We start from the raw sequence: 19,218 nt of genomic DNA, 5'->3' as shown, positions 1-19,218 counted from the left end.
ACTCGGCCTATGATTTTAAGTAATTCCTGTTTGGAGATAGGGGAGAACTCAGCTAATGGTGGGATGTTTAACGGGGCAATAAGGTCCGGTAGGCGAGGACATTCGAGGGGTGCAGTTTCCGCAATTTCGTCCAAGATATCAGATATCTTTTTTACGAAGAAGTCTTGAAACCTCTGACAGTCCTCCTGAGTGAACTCGGGCCTTTGCTCTTTGTTCACCCTGAGCTCCGCCAGGACCCGAAAAATTTCTTTTTGCGGATTTCTTGCAGCAGCTATTCTTTCCTCGAAGAAGACAGCCTTTCTAGATTGTATGGCTAGTTTATACTGGGCTAAGGATGAGACATATTCTTGTTTGCAGATGGCGTCATATTTTTTACGCCAAGCCCGTTCTTTCTTCCTCACCCCACGTTTCATCTCCCTTAGGGAGTCATTATACCAAGGCGCCCCAGCTCCTCTCGCCACCTTCTTCATCCTGCGAAGAGGTGCCACCACATCAATGGCACTCCCCAGTTTATGCTGGAGGTGTCCACATAGAGCATCAACGTTGACATCCTGCTCTTTTGCTGAAGGGTGGTGTTCTAAGAGGTGAACCAATTTTTCCCCATCAAGATTTCTCCATTTGCGGGCCGTTATCCAGCCCTCCCCAGGTTTGGACAGGGGGCCCCTCAGTATGAGTCTACCCTTTATTAGAGAATGGTCAGACCAGGCACAAGGGAAAATTTCCGTAGTGCCCTGGACTGGCATGGTGGTCCAGACTAAGTCGAGCACATGACCTTTCTCATGTGTCGGTCCCTTGACCTGTTGAGTGAGACCTAAGGAGGAAACCGCCTCCTCAATCTGTAATGCTTGGCCTTCTTTGGGGGATTTTTCCCAATGATAAATGAAGTCCCCTAAGATCACCATTTTGTCATATCTTGTGCACAGGTCCTGGACCAATCTTAAGAAGAGAGTGGGGAAATCTGGCGACGCCCAGGGTGGCCGATATACCACCCATTGGCAAGGGAGACATTGTTTACTTTGCATGTGTTACATCGCATGCCATTACAACGTGGTCGTTACAACGGCCGCGTAGTTACATCGCATACGATTACATCGCAAGTCATTACACAACAACTTGCTGAAGGGGGCAGAAGGTGTTGGATTTACAATCCAACACCATCGCTGCTGTTGCACACACTGGAGTAGGAATAGTAAATGATAATATTCCTAAATCCAGCGGGCCCGTACAGTAAGTCGTTGTAACGACTTACGATGTAATGGTATGCGATGTAACAACGCGGTTGTTGTAATGACCGCATTGTAATTTTATTTATTTATTTGCAGGTTTGTACCGCGCTGGCTTCGACTCCCGGAGGAGTATCTCCGCGCCTTTTGGCATCTACAACATGTGTTTTGGGAAGAACTAGTTTAGCAGCCATTCTAAGGTTGAAATAAGAAAGTCTTCAACATTTTTCTAAAGGGGAGGTGTTCTGCACATAACCTAACAGATTTTGGGAGACTATTCCAAAGGGAGGGTCCTGCTACAGATAACGCTTTGGTACCATGTCTGGCTTTTTTTGCTCTAGGAACACAAAGAAGGCCTTGCTCGCTCGACCTAAGTGTCCGAGAGGGTACGTAGGGGACGAATTTGGTAGTCAGGTATGCTGTACCCAACCCGTTAAGGCATTTGTGTATTGTGCAGCATACTTTGAACTTGGCCCTCTGTTTGACAGATAGCCAATGTAATTTTGTCAGCAGTGGTTTGGAAGGCGTACGAGGAGGGGCGTTCAGAACCAGGCGGGCAGCCATGTTCTGAACCACCTGGAGTCTTGTCGTAACTCCCTCGTTAGCAGACAGGAGTAGGCCATTACAATAGTCTATTCGACTCAGGACTAAAGCCTGTACCAGCGTTCTCCTAGTTGCATCCGGTAGTAGGGGGAAGATTTTACACAACATGCCAATTACATGGAAGCAGGCTCCCACCACCTGGTTTCCATATTGTTTGAGAGTGAGTTCTTGATCTAATCGAACTCCCAAATTTTTAACTATTTGTTTGGGCTCGGGTACTGGTCCCAGATCTTGTGGCCACCAGTCCGGAGTCCAGAGTAGTTTTGCTTCACCAAACAACATGACTTCTGTCTTTCCAACGCTGCATTGCAAGTAGTTGGAAGACATCCAGTGTGCCACAGCTTTCAAGCCCTGAGAGAAGGAGTTCCTAACCTCGGGAGTAAAGATCTTAAAGGGAAAGAGGAGTTGAGTATCATCCGCGTAGGATACCGGGGTGAATCCATAAGTTCTCATGATGTTTGCCAGGGGTGCCACATAGATGTTAAAGAGCGTGGGGCTCAAAAACATGAGCCCTGTGGCACCCCTTTGGAGATTTCAACTTCCTCTGACCGATACGCACCCATTGTTACTTGCTGGGTGCGATTTGTTAGGAAACTCCTCAACCATGCCAGAGCTTCGTGTTTCAGGCCGATGTTAGCTAGCCTGGCTGTCAGGATGGAATGTGACACAGTATCAAATGCCGCAGACAGATCCAACAGCACCAGGATAATGGAGTAGCCCCTATCCTGGTACATGTGCAGATCGTCTGCGACTGACATCAGGGCGGTCTCTGTGCTGCGTTTTGGCCTGAAGCCCGATTGTGAGTAGTCTAACGCTCCTGCGGCTTCAATGTATTTAGACAAATGTCTATTAAAAAATTTTTCAATGACTTTACCTAGAAATGGGAGCAAGAATATAGGCCTAAGGTTGGCTAGCTCATTCCAGGGAGTCGCAGTATTTTTCCTGAGCGGCCTAACCAGTGCCTTCTTCCATCCTAGCGGAACCTGTCCTGTGCTTAGCGAGAGGTTTATCAGCCTCTGGATTACAGGTACTAGTTCAATTGCCAGTGTGGGCATAATACGCGCAGGGATAGTATCCGTTGGGCAGCCACTCTTTATCTGAGAGATAAGTGATGATACTTCCTCAATCGAGATAGGGGGAAAAACAGAGAGGGAGTGCATGACAGGAGGTTGTACTTCCATATTTAGAGTTGGGACATTATCATTCTTGCTGGTTTGATTCGAATGTATGATTTTGTCATAAACTGCATCAATTTTTTGTGTGACGAACTGAGAGATATTATCACATAATTGCTGTGAGGCCACTTCTGGACTTTCACAAGCTGCTGGTTTCGTAAAAGTCTGTAAGATACGATACAGCGTTTTGGGGTTGTTACCAGCCGCCGATAGTTGTGATGCAATATGATTTATGGTATACTGTCAGGGAGCTCCTGTAAGGTTTTTGTCTCTGTCTTGACGGGAAGCCCTCCATTTCTTTTCTAGTTTTCTGGTGGCTTGTTTGAGCGACCTGAGATGCTCTGAAAACCAGATTTCCTTTTTATGTGCAGGTCTGGGCTTAAAGGTTTTTATTGGGATAATCCCATCTATAGTTTTGAGTACCATCTCTTCGTATTTGTTTAAGGCATTTCCAATGCTCTCACTGGCGCTTGGTGTCGGCGCTACGAATTTTTTGTTAAAGGCTTCCTGCGTCAATTTGTGCCATGGTCTTCTTTTGCTTGGTAGAGCAGTGTGACCCATATCATGCGAAATGGGAGTGGGGGTATAAAATTCAACATTAAAATGGTCTGTACATTCTACCTGATAGGGGGGTATGCACTCGACCTGTAGGGAATTGGTTACAACTAAGTCTAACGTGTGTCCCGCCTGATGAGTTGGCCCGGTATTTACCTGCCTTAGACCCAGTGAGTTAAGGTCTGCCATTAATGTGCGCACCTCGGTACTATTATCTAACTCACTGTGGACATTAAAATCTCCTAAGAGTAGGAAGTCGGAATTGTCATATATATGGGGTGCCAATGCCTCTATCAACGCAACAGATAGATTGGAGCATGGACCATGGGGGCGGTAGACCAATGCTCCCTTTCTACTCTTTTTAGATGAGATATGGATTTTAAAAATCATTAGTTCTAATTCGGGAGTACACAGCTCATCCAGTACAGTGACCTTAATTTCTTGTTTATGGACAATCGCGATTCCACCTCCAATTTTAGTGGGACGATCCAGCCTAATAATTTTATAGCCCACTGGGATTCCCAAAGTTATGGCGGGGACTGAGTGGGGTTTGAGCCATGTTTCCGTCAGGAAGCATAGGTCGGGTTCCTCTGAAGAAATCAGGTCCCATACTTCTATAGCGTGTTTGGGTAACGATCTGATGTTACATAGCAGGTTTTTATTTCTCTGTGGTGTACTAGTGACCTTTTTGTTTATCGGGGTGGAGTTGTGAGCTAGTATAACATTTTCGCGTGCGCATCGTTCAGGGATAATATCAAACATGTATCTAGCCCTGGCGACTATCTCAAATTGAGTTTTGCAGTGGCGACATGTGAATGGGCCCTCTAAACTTCCCTCCGCCCTGTTAGGACACTCCATAGGTAGAAGGCTTTGGATCCTTAATAATACCTGTGAGGTGTAGCTTTTTCGTGCATGTGAGGGTAGCGCCATAGCCCCCCAGCCCCATCCTGTAGCGGACGGGCGCAGACGGGCTGGTCTTTGGCTTGTCTTTGGCGCTGTCTAAGGCGCCCCGCTGCGCGCAACCGCTGCACGTTAGGGCCGACGAGGGCTAAATAGCCCTGTGAAGTGGAGGTCAGTGCTGGGACAATTAAAATTCTCAATTCGATTTCAATTTCGATCATGCGCTAGAACAATCTGCAGCAGCGCTTCCGCTCAACTATGTAGGTTGGCGCCAAGCGGGGTCGGGAGATGCTGCCACCGTCGTCCCTTACCGCAAGAGTCCGGTGCCTCCTCGCTGCCTAAATAGCCCTGTGAAGTGGAGAGCTGGAGCGCTAACCGCTCGCCTTCCTGGGCGTGTCTTGCTCTTGCCTGCCCCGCCCTCCGCTCAACAGTATAGGCTACCGAGTCGGACCGGGGCGGGCAGGCTTGAGTATTGGGCACAGACAGCCGGTGATACCGTGGGAGCCCCTCTGAGCCCTGTCAAAGCGCGAGTGCAGCAACAATAACAGAGAGTAATTAATCACACACTAGCGCTATGAGCATTTAAAATTAGCATATCAATTTTAAACACGGTCTATACGGGTTAGTACTGAGATTTTTTTAAATTCTAAAATCAATTTTAAAAGTACATTCAGTGCGGGGTCAGTACTGGGACAATTAAAATTCTCAATTCGATTTCAATTTCGATCATGCGCTAGAACAATCTGCAGCAGCGCTTCCGCTCAACTATGTAGGTAGGCGCCAAGCGGGGTCAGGAGATGCTGCCACCGTCGTCTCTTACCGCCGTAATGGAATGCGATGTAACATATGCTTTATAATGACATATATTCCTTGGCAACCTTGTTAGAGGCTGGTAGTGACTGAATGTATGTGGAGTCTGAAACTCTCCTTTTCACTTCTGTTTAGGTTTGTTATTTACTATTGGCAAGTGTAAGACACTCACAAGTCTGTGCAGCAATTGCATACTCCTAATCTTACGCCTTACCCAACAACAAATCTTCAAATTAAATTCTTCCAAGCTTAAGGTGAACATGCAGCTTCCTGTCTAGAGGCCCCATATCCCACTGATGGACTTTAATCTAGCAAGCTCACTCTACTTCTTGTAGTTTGATGACATTCAATTGAACCTCTCCTGCTAATGAACAAATTACAATGGTTTATAAAAGAAAAGATACAGACTGGAAACAAGGTGTTCCATGATGATATTACAAGTTAACTGTACCCAAGCAACTGATTCAGTTTGCAGTAACAACTATGCAATTCACTCACTTACCCAAACAACTTCCTTTATGAAGTTGGCAATCTTCATGGCCAGTCTCGGGAAATGTCCTGGCTCCAAAGCACGAGTTGAGTGCTCAATGCAAATGCTGAAGAAGTAGGCTGGGGCCAGTTTGAATTCAGAGTTGCCACTTCCAGTTTTGTCAATAATTTCCTTCAAAAGTGCATCTTCCTCCTGAGACCGAAACTGCAGTACCAGTTCCCGGCTCTCCATGTAGGCTTGAAAATCCTCCTGCCGCTCCTGCAAGGACCGTCCGCACATCTGGCATGCAAACGCCCCACTGAGGCCAGGAGAAGTCCAGGCTTTGGGTAGCCATGCAGGCCGGCTCTGGGCCACCCTGGGGTCCTTGTACATGAAAAGGAAATGCTCTCCGAGCCCCAGCAGATCCCCTGTGGAAAGTTGTGCCTCTCTCTGCAGGACACCACCATTGTGGGTGACAAGGGCTCCCCGATAGGGCCGCACCCGTGTTATGAACCGCTGCCCTGCTGGTTCCATGCGCCAGACGCAGCAGTGTCGGGGCAGAATGTCGGGGGCTGAAAGGAACGTATCCACATAGGCACCACCTTTTTCCCTGGATGTCCTGTCTGCCCGCCCGAAAAGATGCTTCTTTCTTGTCATCACATAGATTACAAAGTCCTATAGGAAAGAGAAGATGCAGAGGTTAGTAATTCAAAGTCCAGGTCTACAAAAGACTCATCAAGAATATAGGAGTGTGTGTCTATCTAATATTTGGAATTATGGTCCCCTTGTTCTGTACTATGTTATAAAAAAGACTAAAACATAACTGATTCGCGCCACACGTGTTAGCCTTCCAGAGGCAGGCACGTCTGGGATGTAACTTGGACTGCCAAATCCTACTTACTATTCAGAAACACCAGCCACAAGGAAAATTCTCACTTTTCTGGTAGACAATTCTGCTTTGGCCTTGTATTGGCTGATGCAATATGGCCGTTGTGGTGCATATCGTAGCGTGACCAGTGCTGGGGTAGAGTGAGAACCAGCTGGATTTCCGATCTGGCAGATATTTTTCAGCTGGAACGGGCATCCCAGCTGGCCCCACTGAATGTTCCCTAATGAACCCTGATGGTCTGTGCTGACAGTGGGACGCATTCGTGGAGCTCAAGAACATTCAGTTCCCTTCCTTGAGCTGCAATTTCAAAGACACGGTGGGCTCGAATTGCACTAATTTTCTTAGGCCAAATTGAGTCCAGCTCGCATCAGTAGGTCAAATAATTCAGCGCATCGTCCCAGAGTTAGCAGCAAACAAAAGAATGCTGGGGTGTCACTTTCAAAGTTTCCAAAAGATAAAAGTGACATATAAATGTGTTACTCTGCAACATAGTTCTGTGCATCATGTGCCTAAATACCTCAGCGATCTTAAAGTGAAGTTAAGCTCATCTCTTTTCTCCATCTTGCTTATCTCTGTGGGGTAATTCCATCCCGTTTCTGGTGGCACACCCGTGCCCGTTTTCTATTTCCTGGGCGTATTGGCCATGATAACATAGCCACTGCAATACGTGAAAAAATAAAATAAATAATGTTGGAAAACTCAGTATTCCAATAAGCCTTTTTCATTTCATATATTTTTATCACATAGAGAAAATCAGAAAACAGAATCTTCAGGCTAGCTCAAGCTTTAAAGATTTCTTTCAAGTTTTAGAACAAAGACGGCTGTCAAAGTTTAATATTTTACTCAGTTTGAATTTAAGCTCCCAAATTGAGTATCCTTTTTAGAGAGATGTACATTTATTGAAAACAGATGGGGGGAGGGGTTTACAAGGATTATGTTGGCCATTTCTAGTCTTCTGATTTTGGACCTCTGTCAGAGTTCCCCTGAAAGACCCAATTAGGCAGAAATGTAAATTTGCTCTGGAATAGGGATTGTAATTTATTCTAAAATACCAAACACACCTAGCAGTTATCCCCACATAAATTCGGCAAGTAAACTCTTGGAAACTATATGCGCATAAGAAACTGCAACACTCCAAATTTTGCTGCTCAGAACTGATTAAAACAAACTATATCACACCAATATGCCCCATTCCGATCTGAGGAACTGGTATTGATGCTGTAATGCTACACCCGAAAAAACTGAACCCAATGGTATTGGTAATTCCCCATTTTATATTGCCTCATCATTTTACTGCAATCTTTAGAATGAGGCCTATATAGAGGTATTCCACCTCTCCCATACCAATGGATGGAGGTTGACTACATTTGAAGTTTGGCATCATAAAAGCAGTTAATTTTTCAAGGTGGCTCCCACAGGTACAGCAGGTGACACACCGACTCCACAAAGGCAATTACTCCTTGCTTGGAGATCATGGACCTTCAGGAGGACACTAAAGACCTGGCTGTTCGATCAGTAGCGGCCCCCACCTCCCCCCCAGCGCCTTGAGACCCTCGCAAGTATGTAGTGCGCCTAACAAATGACTGATTGATTGATTGATCAACCTGTGTGATATTGGAAATGTACCATACACATGGCTATTGGATTAATCTGTGTATTTGCCAGGACACCCTAAGTGGCCGAGGAAGTCCCAAGACAAGGGTCCCTTGCTTGTTGTGCTACATGATCCAAATTATGTTTCACTGGCGAAGTCTAACAATACTGAAAGCTGTCTAGGATTTTTCGTGTCCTTTTACAGAAAGGCTTCGCCTGGCAGTTCGAGATGGTATCTTCCCACGAGGAGCACAATCAGGACTGATTACCTTAAGGGAGTCCTCTGCCTAGAGTGGCACAGTGGGCGAAAAACAATGGATTGGAATGCTATCCTGAGTGATTGCCAGTAGTGTAAACTATTTGTAAGAATTCCTTCCATCATCTTTTGTATGTCTACTGGAAATGTAACCCACAATGGTGCCGCCTTTCTTGGACACAAATTACATGCGTCACTGATGTGTTGGGAAGTTTATCCCAGCAAAAAAAGGATAGTTGCATGACATTCCAAGCAAAACATTGGGGTATTGCACAGAGGTGACATTGTTGAAAATAGTACGAGGCTGGCCAGAGTTGAATAATTGTCATGCACATAGTCTGAGCCAATACTATTATTCCTGTATTGATAGCTGTCAACAGTATAACGAACGAAGGACTGCATAATAGTAACCAAATGAAGGCTATTCCTTAGCCAGGACCAAGGTGGTCCGCCAACATCATGGGCTTAGGGCGCCTATCCTCACTTCAAGCAGAGTTATAGGACCATCTTCTAGTGAGTGTAAACAGTATTTAAGAACGTTTCCTACTTGTAAAAGAGTAAAAGGAAATGGGCGTGGACTTCTTGAAGATAGGCCTGAACAGTATGGTTTCCTAGGGGAGCCTGCTAAGGGCCCAAATTAAAATTTGGCAGACTCTGTCCCTGCAGCGGAGGAACCCCCTTCCAAATGTATAAATGACCGCCAAGCAGGCGGTCATTTATAATGCATTGCTAGGAACCACTGTCACGGCAGTCACTGCCAATGCATTTCGCTGTTTAGTGCAGAGCTGTGTCAACATGACACAGCCCTACACCAAACAGATTCTCTTTTTTCATTTTCAAAAAGAAATTCTCGAAACATGATTTTGTTATGTTATGTTATGTTATTTGTTCTTTTATAGCGCACAAATCACCTTGGGGCATCTCGGCGCTGCCTAGAAACACATCACTGGTTGCGAGAGCCTGAACTGTGGTAATCTTTTTTTAAATAAAAAAGTAATGCTCCCCTCACCATGAGAGTCATTTCCCATGATGAGGGAGGCATTATTTTCATTATACTGTCCCTCACTGCCAGGGTTTGCTTGACGGTGACAGACAGTAAAAAATATTGCTATATGTCAGCCCATCCTGATTGTAGTCACTGCCATAGCCAAACAGATAGGTCCTCCCACATATAAATTAGGCAAGCAGGCTATTACACTGGCTGTATGTATTCTTCTTTGTGATGGAGAATACATGACGCAAACATTTACATTAAGACCTAAGTGTTTATAAGTTTGCAGTTGAACAGGCAGTTTACTAGCCCAGCTGCGCGTCACTACCCATGGATCTCCCTCGCTTGGCAGCCTCAGAAAAGTGTGGATTGGATTTCAATCCCATGCTCAAAACTGCTCTTTCCCTGACATTGGTCATTATACAAAATCTTTTATCTTGAAAATATTTCATATGTATGGACCATGTGACTATATGAATTACAGTACCAATTAATATTTTACTCTTTTGGTTGCACTTGTGACTTATGCAATATATATACCATTAATAATTAAAATGTATTGTTAAGATTGACCAACTACAGAAATGATCCTATGGTTATGTCTCTGTTGGCTTACAATGCCTCAGAGCACTCTGAAACTGTGATAGTTGAAAATAAAAAAAAGCTGACATAAGGAACAGTAAAATAACACACCTGCAGAGAAATGATTATGTGAATTTTTATTGCAGTACCAATGAAGACAGTCAATGCAATATTTAAAATCAATGCTTTCATAGTTACAGGTTTAGAAGAATGGTGTTTTACCCATAAAGGTTGAACCCGGCTAAGTATGGTTGTTGGAAATTAGGTTACGGCTAGACTTGCAGTTCCAACTATGTTTCAGTATAAGTTTACAAATAAGGTTAGTGATGTTGAAGGGTCAAGGTTAATTGTTGCAATTAAATTCATGGTGTGTGTTGGAATTAAGATTAAGTTGCAGTTATGTGCATCGTTTGTGTTGGGATTAAGATTTAGTTGCAGTTAGGTTCATGGTGTGTGTTGGGATTAAGATTTAGTTGCGGTTAGGTGAATGGTGTGTGTTGGGAGTAAGATTTATTTGCAGTTAAGTGCATGGTTTGTGTTGCGAGTAAGCTTTAGTTGCAGTTAGGTTCATGGTTTGTGTTGGGGTTCAGGATTCTCTATATATGTACTGCAGGGGAAGAGCTAGGACTAGGGTTGTGAATAGAATTAGGATACGAATTAGGGTCAGGTCTAGGGAAGTTTTAGGTTTGTTTTTCTCATTTTGGTGTTCGTTACAACTGTTTTTCATAGTTCTCCTCACAGTGTACAATGCATTTACTTCATTATGGTTTCATTATCAATTCTGCATAAATGTATTTTCTCATTTATGTATTCCTCATTACCATCCAACAGAATTAGCTGGAAGGCACTATGTTTGTTCTAGAAAAAACTCTTAAAATAGATGAAATACATGAATATACGTGAAATACATTTATGCAGTATCAGTTGTCTACTGTACTTGAATGCTTGTCTCTGATCTATTTTGGAATCCTCCAGACTATGCAGATGTAAGCCTCTGTCGCCGTCATCAAGGGCATTTGGCCCAGGCCCTACTGAAATTTCAGAGACCTTGGTTTGTTGCGGAAGTCTAAGGAATTCCCTAACGCATAGTCCATCTCAATTTTCTCTCGCACCAAAGTCTCGGTTTCCATGCAGGAAACAACAGGAAATAAACCTTGCTAGTGTCATTGTTTATGAAGATTCCAGTGTCTCTCATGTTGCAAATATGAACGTCTACCTCCTTTGACCTTTCCAAGCACTAAACAGTGTTCAGGAACAGGTCTTTCCGTTGAAAAGCAGGAAGGAGGCAGCCTAGACTAAAGGAAAACTGCAAGACACCCTTTAAAAGCCTGATTGGGCTATGGGATACACATGGGACATCATGTATCAGCCTCGGTTTCAGCAAGGCTTCAAACCCTCCACTGATCTCACAGCAAAAGTGTATCACTCATTAGCTAGTGAATGAATAATAATATATTTGATCCAAACTGATATTGAGCCCAATGTTTGATGAAAGGGTTAAGTAACCCTTAAATCCACCCGTACAGCTCACAGCATGGAAGACTATATGGCTATTTCTTGTGTTCTTCAAACCTCTGGTAAACAAGCTGATGCCTGGTGGGGGGAGTGAGTTCTAAATTCTGTGAAATGTCCAGATTTCTCATCCAACATGGTATGCACTTGGGAAGTTGTTTGTAGAAACAAGCATTGGCAAAAAAATAGATGTAGTCTATGAAATGTCCTGGCTTCATCAAAGTTTTTTAGCCATGTTGTACAGCTGCTGCATCTTAGTGTTTTTTTTATTGCTGGTGGGAGGAGGGTGAAGGGAGGCAACACAGAAAGATATGGGAAAAAAGCGTTATGACATGGCCAGTGTTGACCGCATCACAGCGCTTTTTGTCTTGTTATGGCAGGTTAAGGGGCAACACCAACAACAGAGGAAGGGAGGGGCAACACAGACAATGGAGGGAGAGTGGGTGAGGGCAACACCACGAACAATGGAAGGAGGGAGGGCAGATGGAGCCAAACAACATGGACAATGGAAATATGAAGGGTTATTTAGAGAAGCAACAAGAACAACACAGGGAGGGAGGGCCTGTTGGGGCAAACAACACAGACAATGGAAGAAGGGAGGGCTGGTGGTGGCAAGCAACACAAACAACAGAAGGCGGGGGCAAGTAACACTGGCAGTGGAAAGAGGGAGGGTGGGTGGTAGCAAGCAACGCTGACAATGGAAAGAGGGAGGTTGGTGGTAGCAAGGAACACAGGCAGTAAAGGAGGTAGGGTGGGAGGAAAACAGAGGTGTAGAAGTACCCAAGGGAGACGGGTGAAAAATACACAGTCTCGTAGACTGCTTAAACACCAAGAATAAAGTAGTGGCTAAAGAAATAGTGAAAGGACATAAGTAAAGCATTCCTGCTCCAGGGAAGGGAACACATAGGAAGAGGAATGAAGCCTATTGAAGTTGACCATTAAGGAACAAATGAAAGTGACAATGAAGCCAACCAACGGTGGCCCTCTATCCCAATATTAGAATGCAATATATTTAGCAGGAGACAGCGATGCACTGCCTTACGGGAGATGTTAAAACAGCAGCTAGGGCGAGATGGTCACGCGCCGCGACAAGATGGCGGCTTTGACCTAAGCTCCGCTTGGACACGGAGCTCTTCTTCTACCTTCAGCCTTCTTCTGTGGCATTGGGCATGATAAGGAGCTGGATTTAGGCCTCTGAATGGTCGGAGCAGCATATGGAGCCGTTCCGACTTTGAATGCGTTCAGCTGCGACCCAGCTGCAGCAGCGGTGATTTCCCTCATGTAACGCGAGCGGCCGCCATTTTGTGCTTCCCGCTCGCCTCATCTGATCTCCTCTGAGGTAAAACCGTTGTTTTAATTCCTAAACACGCTGCAACATTTTTTTCCTCTTTTTTTACATTTTGTTTTTCATTTTACCTGCTTCTTATGTGACTCCTCTTTAGGAACAACCCAAGTGCATTTCATAGAATGCAGTGATTCATATTTCATATGGAAACTATCATGTAGAGGTTACAGAAATAGGAGTTCTTCACTGCGTTTGTAATGAATTTGGTGCTTCCAGGCAACAGTGTTAGATAATGTATTATTATACATGGATATTCTTTAGACTGTGCTCATTTTAATTCTATTTTGGAGCTCCTTGATTCCTCTTCATGTAACTACGTGTGGCTGCCTTTTTGTCCTTGCTGCGCCGCTCCTCCTGTGTGATAAACCAGCATTTTATCTCCTAAACGTACGGCAACGTTTTTTTTGTTGTTGCTTATTTCAATAGTATTTGGCACATTATGATCTTTTGACCTCTTATACCTTACTATGGATGTTGGCTGTGCACCTTTTTTCTCTCTCAGAGAGCAGACGCAGGGTGACATATTTTTCTCTGATTAACTGGCATTTTTTCTGCGCCCTCGTTTATTTGTGCTGTGTGCTTATTAAGCTTATGGGCAGATTGAGACCTCTATTAAAAGTTCTACATCGTCCTCATCCTTTCACGATGGCTAGTGAAGTTCCAATCTCTGTCAGAGCCTCTTCTTCAGGTACTAAGCCCAAGAGGGTTAAAAATGACCGCTCATCCCATCTAGTCATCTCTAAATTCTGTTCTTGATGCCATTCTGGATGAGGTGAGGGGGTTGAAATCTTTTATGTCCTCAACCAATGAGAAACTCCAACAAATAGAAGACAGGTGGATTACTATAATAGTTAAGGTGTTTGACATGGAGCAACGCATCAGTGATTTACACAATGTATCAACCAAGATTCCTGTCTTAGAACAGGAAATCCAACGTCTCAAGCTTCATACTGAGGATCTTCAAAATCGTAACAGACGTAATTACCTGCGCCTTTATGGACTACCAGAATCTTGAGGGCCCAGATCTACTTCTTTTCTTAAAGAGATTTTTGTCAGAACTTTTGGATCTTCGTCCAGAACCCCCACTAAATATCCAACATGCACATCGCCTTGGATGTTTTCAATCAAATGCTTCAAGACCCAGAGGAATTATAATGTTGTTTCTTGAATTTACTGATCTCATGCGTGTTCTTTCAGCAGCTAAAGTCAACCGTCACCTCATATGGTCTGGTCACACAGTCTATCTGTCACAGGATCTCTCCAATGTCACTAATGCAAGAAGAAAGGAATTTTTGTCTCTCCGTACTCAGATGAGACAATTGCATATCTCTTATGGCATTCTACATCTTTGCTTGTGTAAAATAACTCATGAGGGCTCGACATGCTCTTTTGATGATCCTACTAAATTGAAGTCTTTTCTCCAAAGTCTCTCAATGAATTCTGTTGATGGTTCTTCCCATCGCCTCTAATTTCCTTGCTCCTTATCTTTATCGAAATTCTTTATGGTTGTTCATATTTCTATCTTTTTATATCCTTCTCTCTGTCGTTCCGGCTGGTCTGTCTTTGGTGCTATTGCGCCCACTGCTCCATCCATTAACTTTTCCTCTTAGATCTGGATCTCTTTCCTTGATCTATCTCCTCCTTTTCCTATTCCTTTTTTCTTCTTTTTCTCTATCCTTTTTCTATTAGTTTATATTTGTTCCTTTTTCTTGATGATATTCTACATGTTGCATGTGCCTATGGTTGTTGTTTATTGTTATACAGTTCTTTTTTTTTACTCATCTCATATGTGGTGTTTTCTCCTTCCAGCTGTTCCCCTGAAGTGTATCATCTCCAACATGCATTACCCTTCCATCCCTCCAATATGTGTAATGTTGTTACAGGGAATGTTCGTGGTCCTGGACACCCCGTCAAAAGACAAAAGGTACTCACTCATTTGTCTAAATTAAATTCTCATGTTTCATTCATTCAAAAAACGCACTGTAATGAAGCAGAATCGCTTAAATTAAAGAGTCAATGGGTGGATCAAGTTGTTTATTCTTCTGCATCTATTAGGAAGGGGGTGTTGCTATACTATTTCATAAATCGTTGCATGTACAAATTTTATCTACGCAATGTGATATTGATGGACTCTGGGTAATGGCTATGGTTGTTATACAAAATAAAGAACTTGTCTTATTAAATATTTATGGCCCTGTTAAGCCAGATCCGGAATTTTGGAATAGTATTAAGATTTTACTTTCCTCCATTGATAGCCCGAATATTATTGTTGCTGGTGATTTTAACCAATCGATGGATCCCTTTTCTGATAGACAATCAAAGTGTACATTCAACCCAGGTAAGTCCCATAAATCATTTCAATCTGCCATTACTTCTCGTTCATTATATGATGTTTGGAAGACCTGTAACCCTGATTCCCTTGAATGTACTTTTTTTTCTAACGTTCATCATACCCGTTCCAGAATTGATTAAATTTAGGTTAGTAAACCCTTACTCCCATCTATTCAATCCTCTAAGATTGGATCTATTTTAATTTCTGATCATGCACCTGTCAATTCTGTCCTTGACCTTTTCCTGAGTTCTCCAAAATTTGGTTATTGGAAACTTAATCATTTTTTGTTATCAGACACTGTTTTTAAAACTGAAGCTACTGCTTTTATTGATGATTTTTTTACTATTACCAATCTTTGAACACCTCTATTCCTTATAATTGGGATGCTTTTAAGGCCTCCTTCAGTGCCTTTACTATTTCATATTCAACAAAAAAAAAAAGAAAATTGCAAAGGCCAAGTAAACAGCTTTACTACAACAACTCAAACTGTTGGAACATAATTACTTTACTTCTAGATCTCCCTCTGTTCTTCATGAATTAATTAAGGCGAATCTGCTCCTAACAAACTTGCTACAGTTGATGCTTGTACTGTCCTTCTTAAAATTGAGTCTAAGTATCACGGGGGTCAAAATAAAGCTGTTAAAATGCTGGCCAATTACTTAAAAATTAAATCTGAACATGAAAGTATTGGACCCATTTTAAATTAATCTACTAACAACTTAGCTTCCTCTGATGAGGATATTGCTACTGCATTTCATGATTATTACCAATCATTATAGTCTGATGATACGAATCCCTCTAGTCAAAATCTACACACCTTTTCTTCGGGTCTCCCTAAACCCCCCTCACTACCTGATGAATTTGAATTACTAGAAAAAGAAGTTACTCTTCAAGAGATAACTGATGCCATCAAATCTTTAAAAAAAATCGGAAGCACCAGGCCCTGATGGTCTTTCTGGTGAATTTTTTTCTACTTTTCCCTCTACTTTTGCTCCCAAACTTTTGGCCCTTTTTAACTCATTTCTTGTTGATTCCAAAGCTTCTGGTTCCTTTATGGAGGCCTTGATTGTTCTCATTCCCAAACCTGACAAAGATCACTCCTTCTGTAAAAACTATCGTCCCATATCAGTAATTAATTATGATTGCAAGATATTTGCTAAAATCCTTGCCTCTCGACTCAAGAATATTATTCCACTATTGGTCAAAACTGATCAAGCTGGTTTTGTTGAGGGCAGATTGGCTGCGGACAACGCTTGAATGTTTGCTAATGTTATCTCATTTGGGAAGAAATGTTAGCCTCCACTTGCAGCATTGTCCTTAGATGCCGAAAAGGCTTTTGATCGTCTAAACTGGCAATTTATGCTGAATACACTTTAATGGTTTGGTTTTGGTCCAACTTTTATTTCTTATGTTAAATTGTTATATTCTTGTCCCTGTGCTAGTATTTTTGTGAATAGCCGTTTTTCAATTTTTTTTCTTTACATAGGGGTACACGGCAGGGCTGCCCTCTTTCTCCCTTGTTATTTGTTTTATGTCTTGAACCCTTCCTTGAGCGTATTCGTGTTAATACACTTATTTCTGGCTTTACACTTAATTCCATAGAAACTGAACTGTCAGCATACACTGATGATATTTTGGTATATATATGTCTAATCCCAATACCTCCCGCCCTCCTTTTTTGGATGAGGTTCAGTTGTATTCCTGGATATAAGTTGAACTTTTCTAAAACAGAAGTCAATATATGTTCAATGATACTAATTTTACTTGGTGTCCCACAAAAATTAAATACCTTGGTATTTGGTTCTCCTCTACTTTATCTGCCACAATTAGTTTTACATTCAATACACTAATTACTAAAATACAGTGACTCCTTCTTTCTTGGTTCCCCCTTTATTTCTCTTGGTGGGATAGGTTGGATACTATTAAAATGATGATTGTGCCACATGTCCATTACACACTATCCATGTTGCCTTTTTGGATCCCTATCTCATATTTTTCACAAATTAACTCTATTTGTACAAAGTTTTTATGGAATAAAAAACTCACCCTCATTGCTCCTATGAAACTCAAACGTCCCAAAACAGAAGGCGGTGTGCATTTCCCCAATTTTAAATCTTATCATTCTTCATTTTTAATTCGGCAGTTTTTTGCCCTAACTTATGATTTAGCTGATATCCCTATCACTCGCTGGATTGTTTTTGAGCGCTCCCTATTAAAAGATTTTTCTTTTTGAAACATAATTTACATGTCTAATTGTACTTTTGTATCAGATAATCCTATTTATAAATATTCCCAACATTTATTACATAATATTTTGTCTGATGGTCTAGATCCTTTTCAATGTTTTTTGTCCTCTACTGTCTGGTATAATACATTTCTCAAATATAAATGTAAACCATTTTATTACAAACATTGGAAGGAGAAGGGAACTATGTTTATTCATCAATTGATTCAGCATAACTCTGTTAGTCCTTTCTCTGAGTTACAATTGCAATATCATTTACCTGACTCATTTCTTCATGAATACCTTTTACTATCAACAGCTTTGCAATCCTACTTAACCTCTAACAATTTCCCTTCAGTTTCTCCCGCACTTATTCCACGCACACCGTTATATAGTATTTCTCAGGACCATAGGCCTAAGGCTGCTCATATTTATAAGGTATTGTTATCGCCTGTTACTGAACGACCTAAATCTCATACAGAATTAGTCTGGGAAACACACTTATCTTTGTCGCTTTCTACTTCTGCTTGGGATAAATTATGGTCCAAGTTATTTAAAACTACTATTGCCGCTCTTATAACTCAATCTCTATATTTTATTTATAGTAGAGCTCTGTTATTACCCCTGGTTGTATATCCAAGTTTTCCCCTACTTCCTCATCCCTTTTTTAATCTTGTTCTGGGTCCACTGGGACTTTAATTCATCAACTTTATGACTGTTCTAATGTATTGAAGATTTGGCAGTCTATTTGGTCTAAATGTATGAAAATATTTCAATGTAATGTTCCATTATCACTGCAAAATGTTTTTCTAGGTGCATCCTCACCAGCTTTGAATGATTCTACTCCTATTTCTTTGTTGTTTGATCCATTTATTGCTCTAGCATTTAAAGTGATGTTGTCCTGCTGGATAGATAATTCTAAATTAACTTGGTGGAACTATATTTGTGATGAGCACAGAATTGCTAATGTTTCTTCTCTTGCTCTTTCTCAGAAAATTAAATCTGACCTTCTTTGGCTACCCGTTACCTCCTACTATCTTTCTAAATATGCACCTGCGTTTTAATTTCTACCTTCTTATTATTCTTCTATTTTGATATATCTTTTTCTGAAAACTCAATAAAAAATTATTAAACAAACAAAAACAGCAGAATCAACACAATCCACACCCTTATTACCGCCACTAGAGAGTATACAAGACACTGTCTCACAAACCGGTGCGCTTATATTGACAGTGTTATGCACACACTTTAGACGTTGAAGTACAGTATCAGAGCATGCTTTCTTGGTCAGCAGGTCCTTCTTGTTACCTGATGTGCTTTGTCGGGTAGTTCAGGATTGTGTACTCCATTGAAGATCCATTGAAAGACTTCGAAATGGTTCCTTAGTTAGAGCCCATAGGTGTTTACTTGATTCTTAGTTAAGGGCTACTTAATTATACTGTTGTTTATGTTTGTAGGATCCGCCAAGATAGGATCAGGGCCCCAACATGCGACAGTAACCCTCCAGCCAGTATCACCAATTTGGTAGAGTGCTCTGCCTACAGGCTGAAAAGGTCACATTGCCCAAAAAGAGTAGAGGGACACACCCTCATTGTATGAGGAGTTCGGGCATGAGTCATTTACAAGCAGACCTCCATCTTATTCAGACCTACAAAAACTGTGATGGGCCTTCACTTGTTGCAATGTGATGTTAACTAACATACCTGCCTTTTCTAGATCATTAGCAAACCTCCTACAGCAGCTTGTTTGTTATAAAATC

At 42.1% G+C, this 19,218-nt stretch overlaps 2 protein-coding genes across 4 annotated transcripts in view; one reads left to right on the top strand and one right to left on the bottom strand.

Moving 5' to 3' along the window:
- RASIP1 (Ras interacting protein 1) overlaps positions 1-19,218 on the bottom strand; it is a 329,706-nt gene that overhangs the window by 155,168 nt on the left and 155,320 nt on the right. The window contains exon 5 of the mRNA XM_078654930.1: positions 5,769-6,410. Coding sequence (XP_078511056.1) covers positions 5,769-6,410 — 642 coding nt within the window. The remainder of the gene's footprint in view (positions 1-5,768; positions 6,411-19,218) is intronic.
- Positions 1-19,218, top strand: part of LOC144770423 (uncharacterized) — a 143,566-nt gene that overhangs the window by 56,128 nt on the left and 68,220 nt on the right. For all 3 annotated transcript variants that reach the window (XR_013598890.1, XM_078654931.1, XM_078654932.1), the window contains exons 3-4: positions 14,713-14,827; positions 15,159-15,241. Coding sequence is in view for 2 of the 3 variants with exons in the window: in XM_078654931.1 (XP_078511057.1) it covers positions 14,713-14,827; positions 15,159-15,241 (198 nt within the window). In the remaining variant the exon portion in view is untranslated. The remainder of the gene's footprint in view (positions 1-14,712; positions 14,828-15,158; positions 15,242-19,218) is intronic.

This window comes from Lissotriton helveticus, chromosome 7 (assembly GCF_964261635.1).
Source record: "Lissotriton helveticus chromosome 7, aLisHel1.1, whole genome shotgun sequence".
NCBI lineage: Eukaryota > Metazoa > Chordata > Amphibia > Caudata > Salamandridae > Lissotriton > Lissotriton helveticus.
The sequence above is the reverse complement of the archived record's forward strand: the minus strand, read 5'-3'. Positions and strand labels throughout refer to the sequence as shown.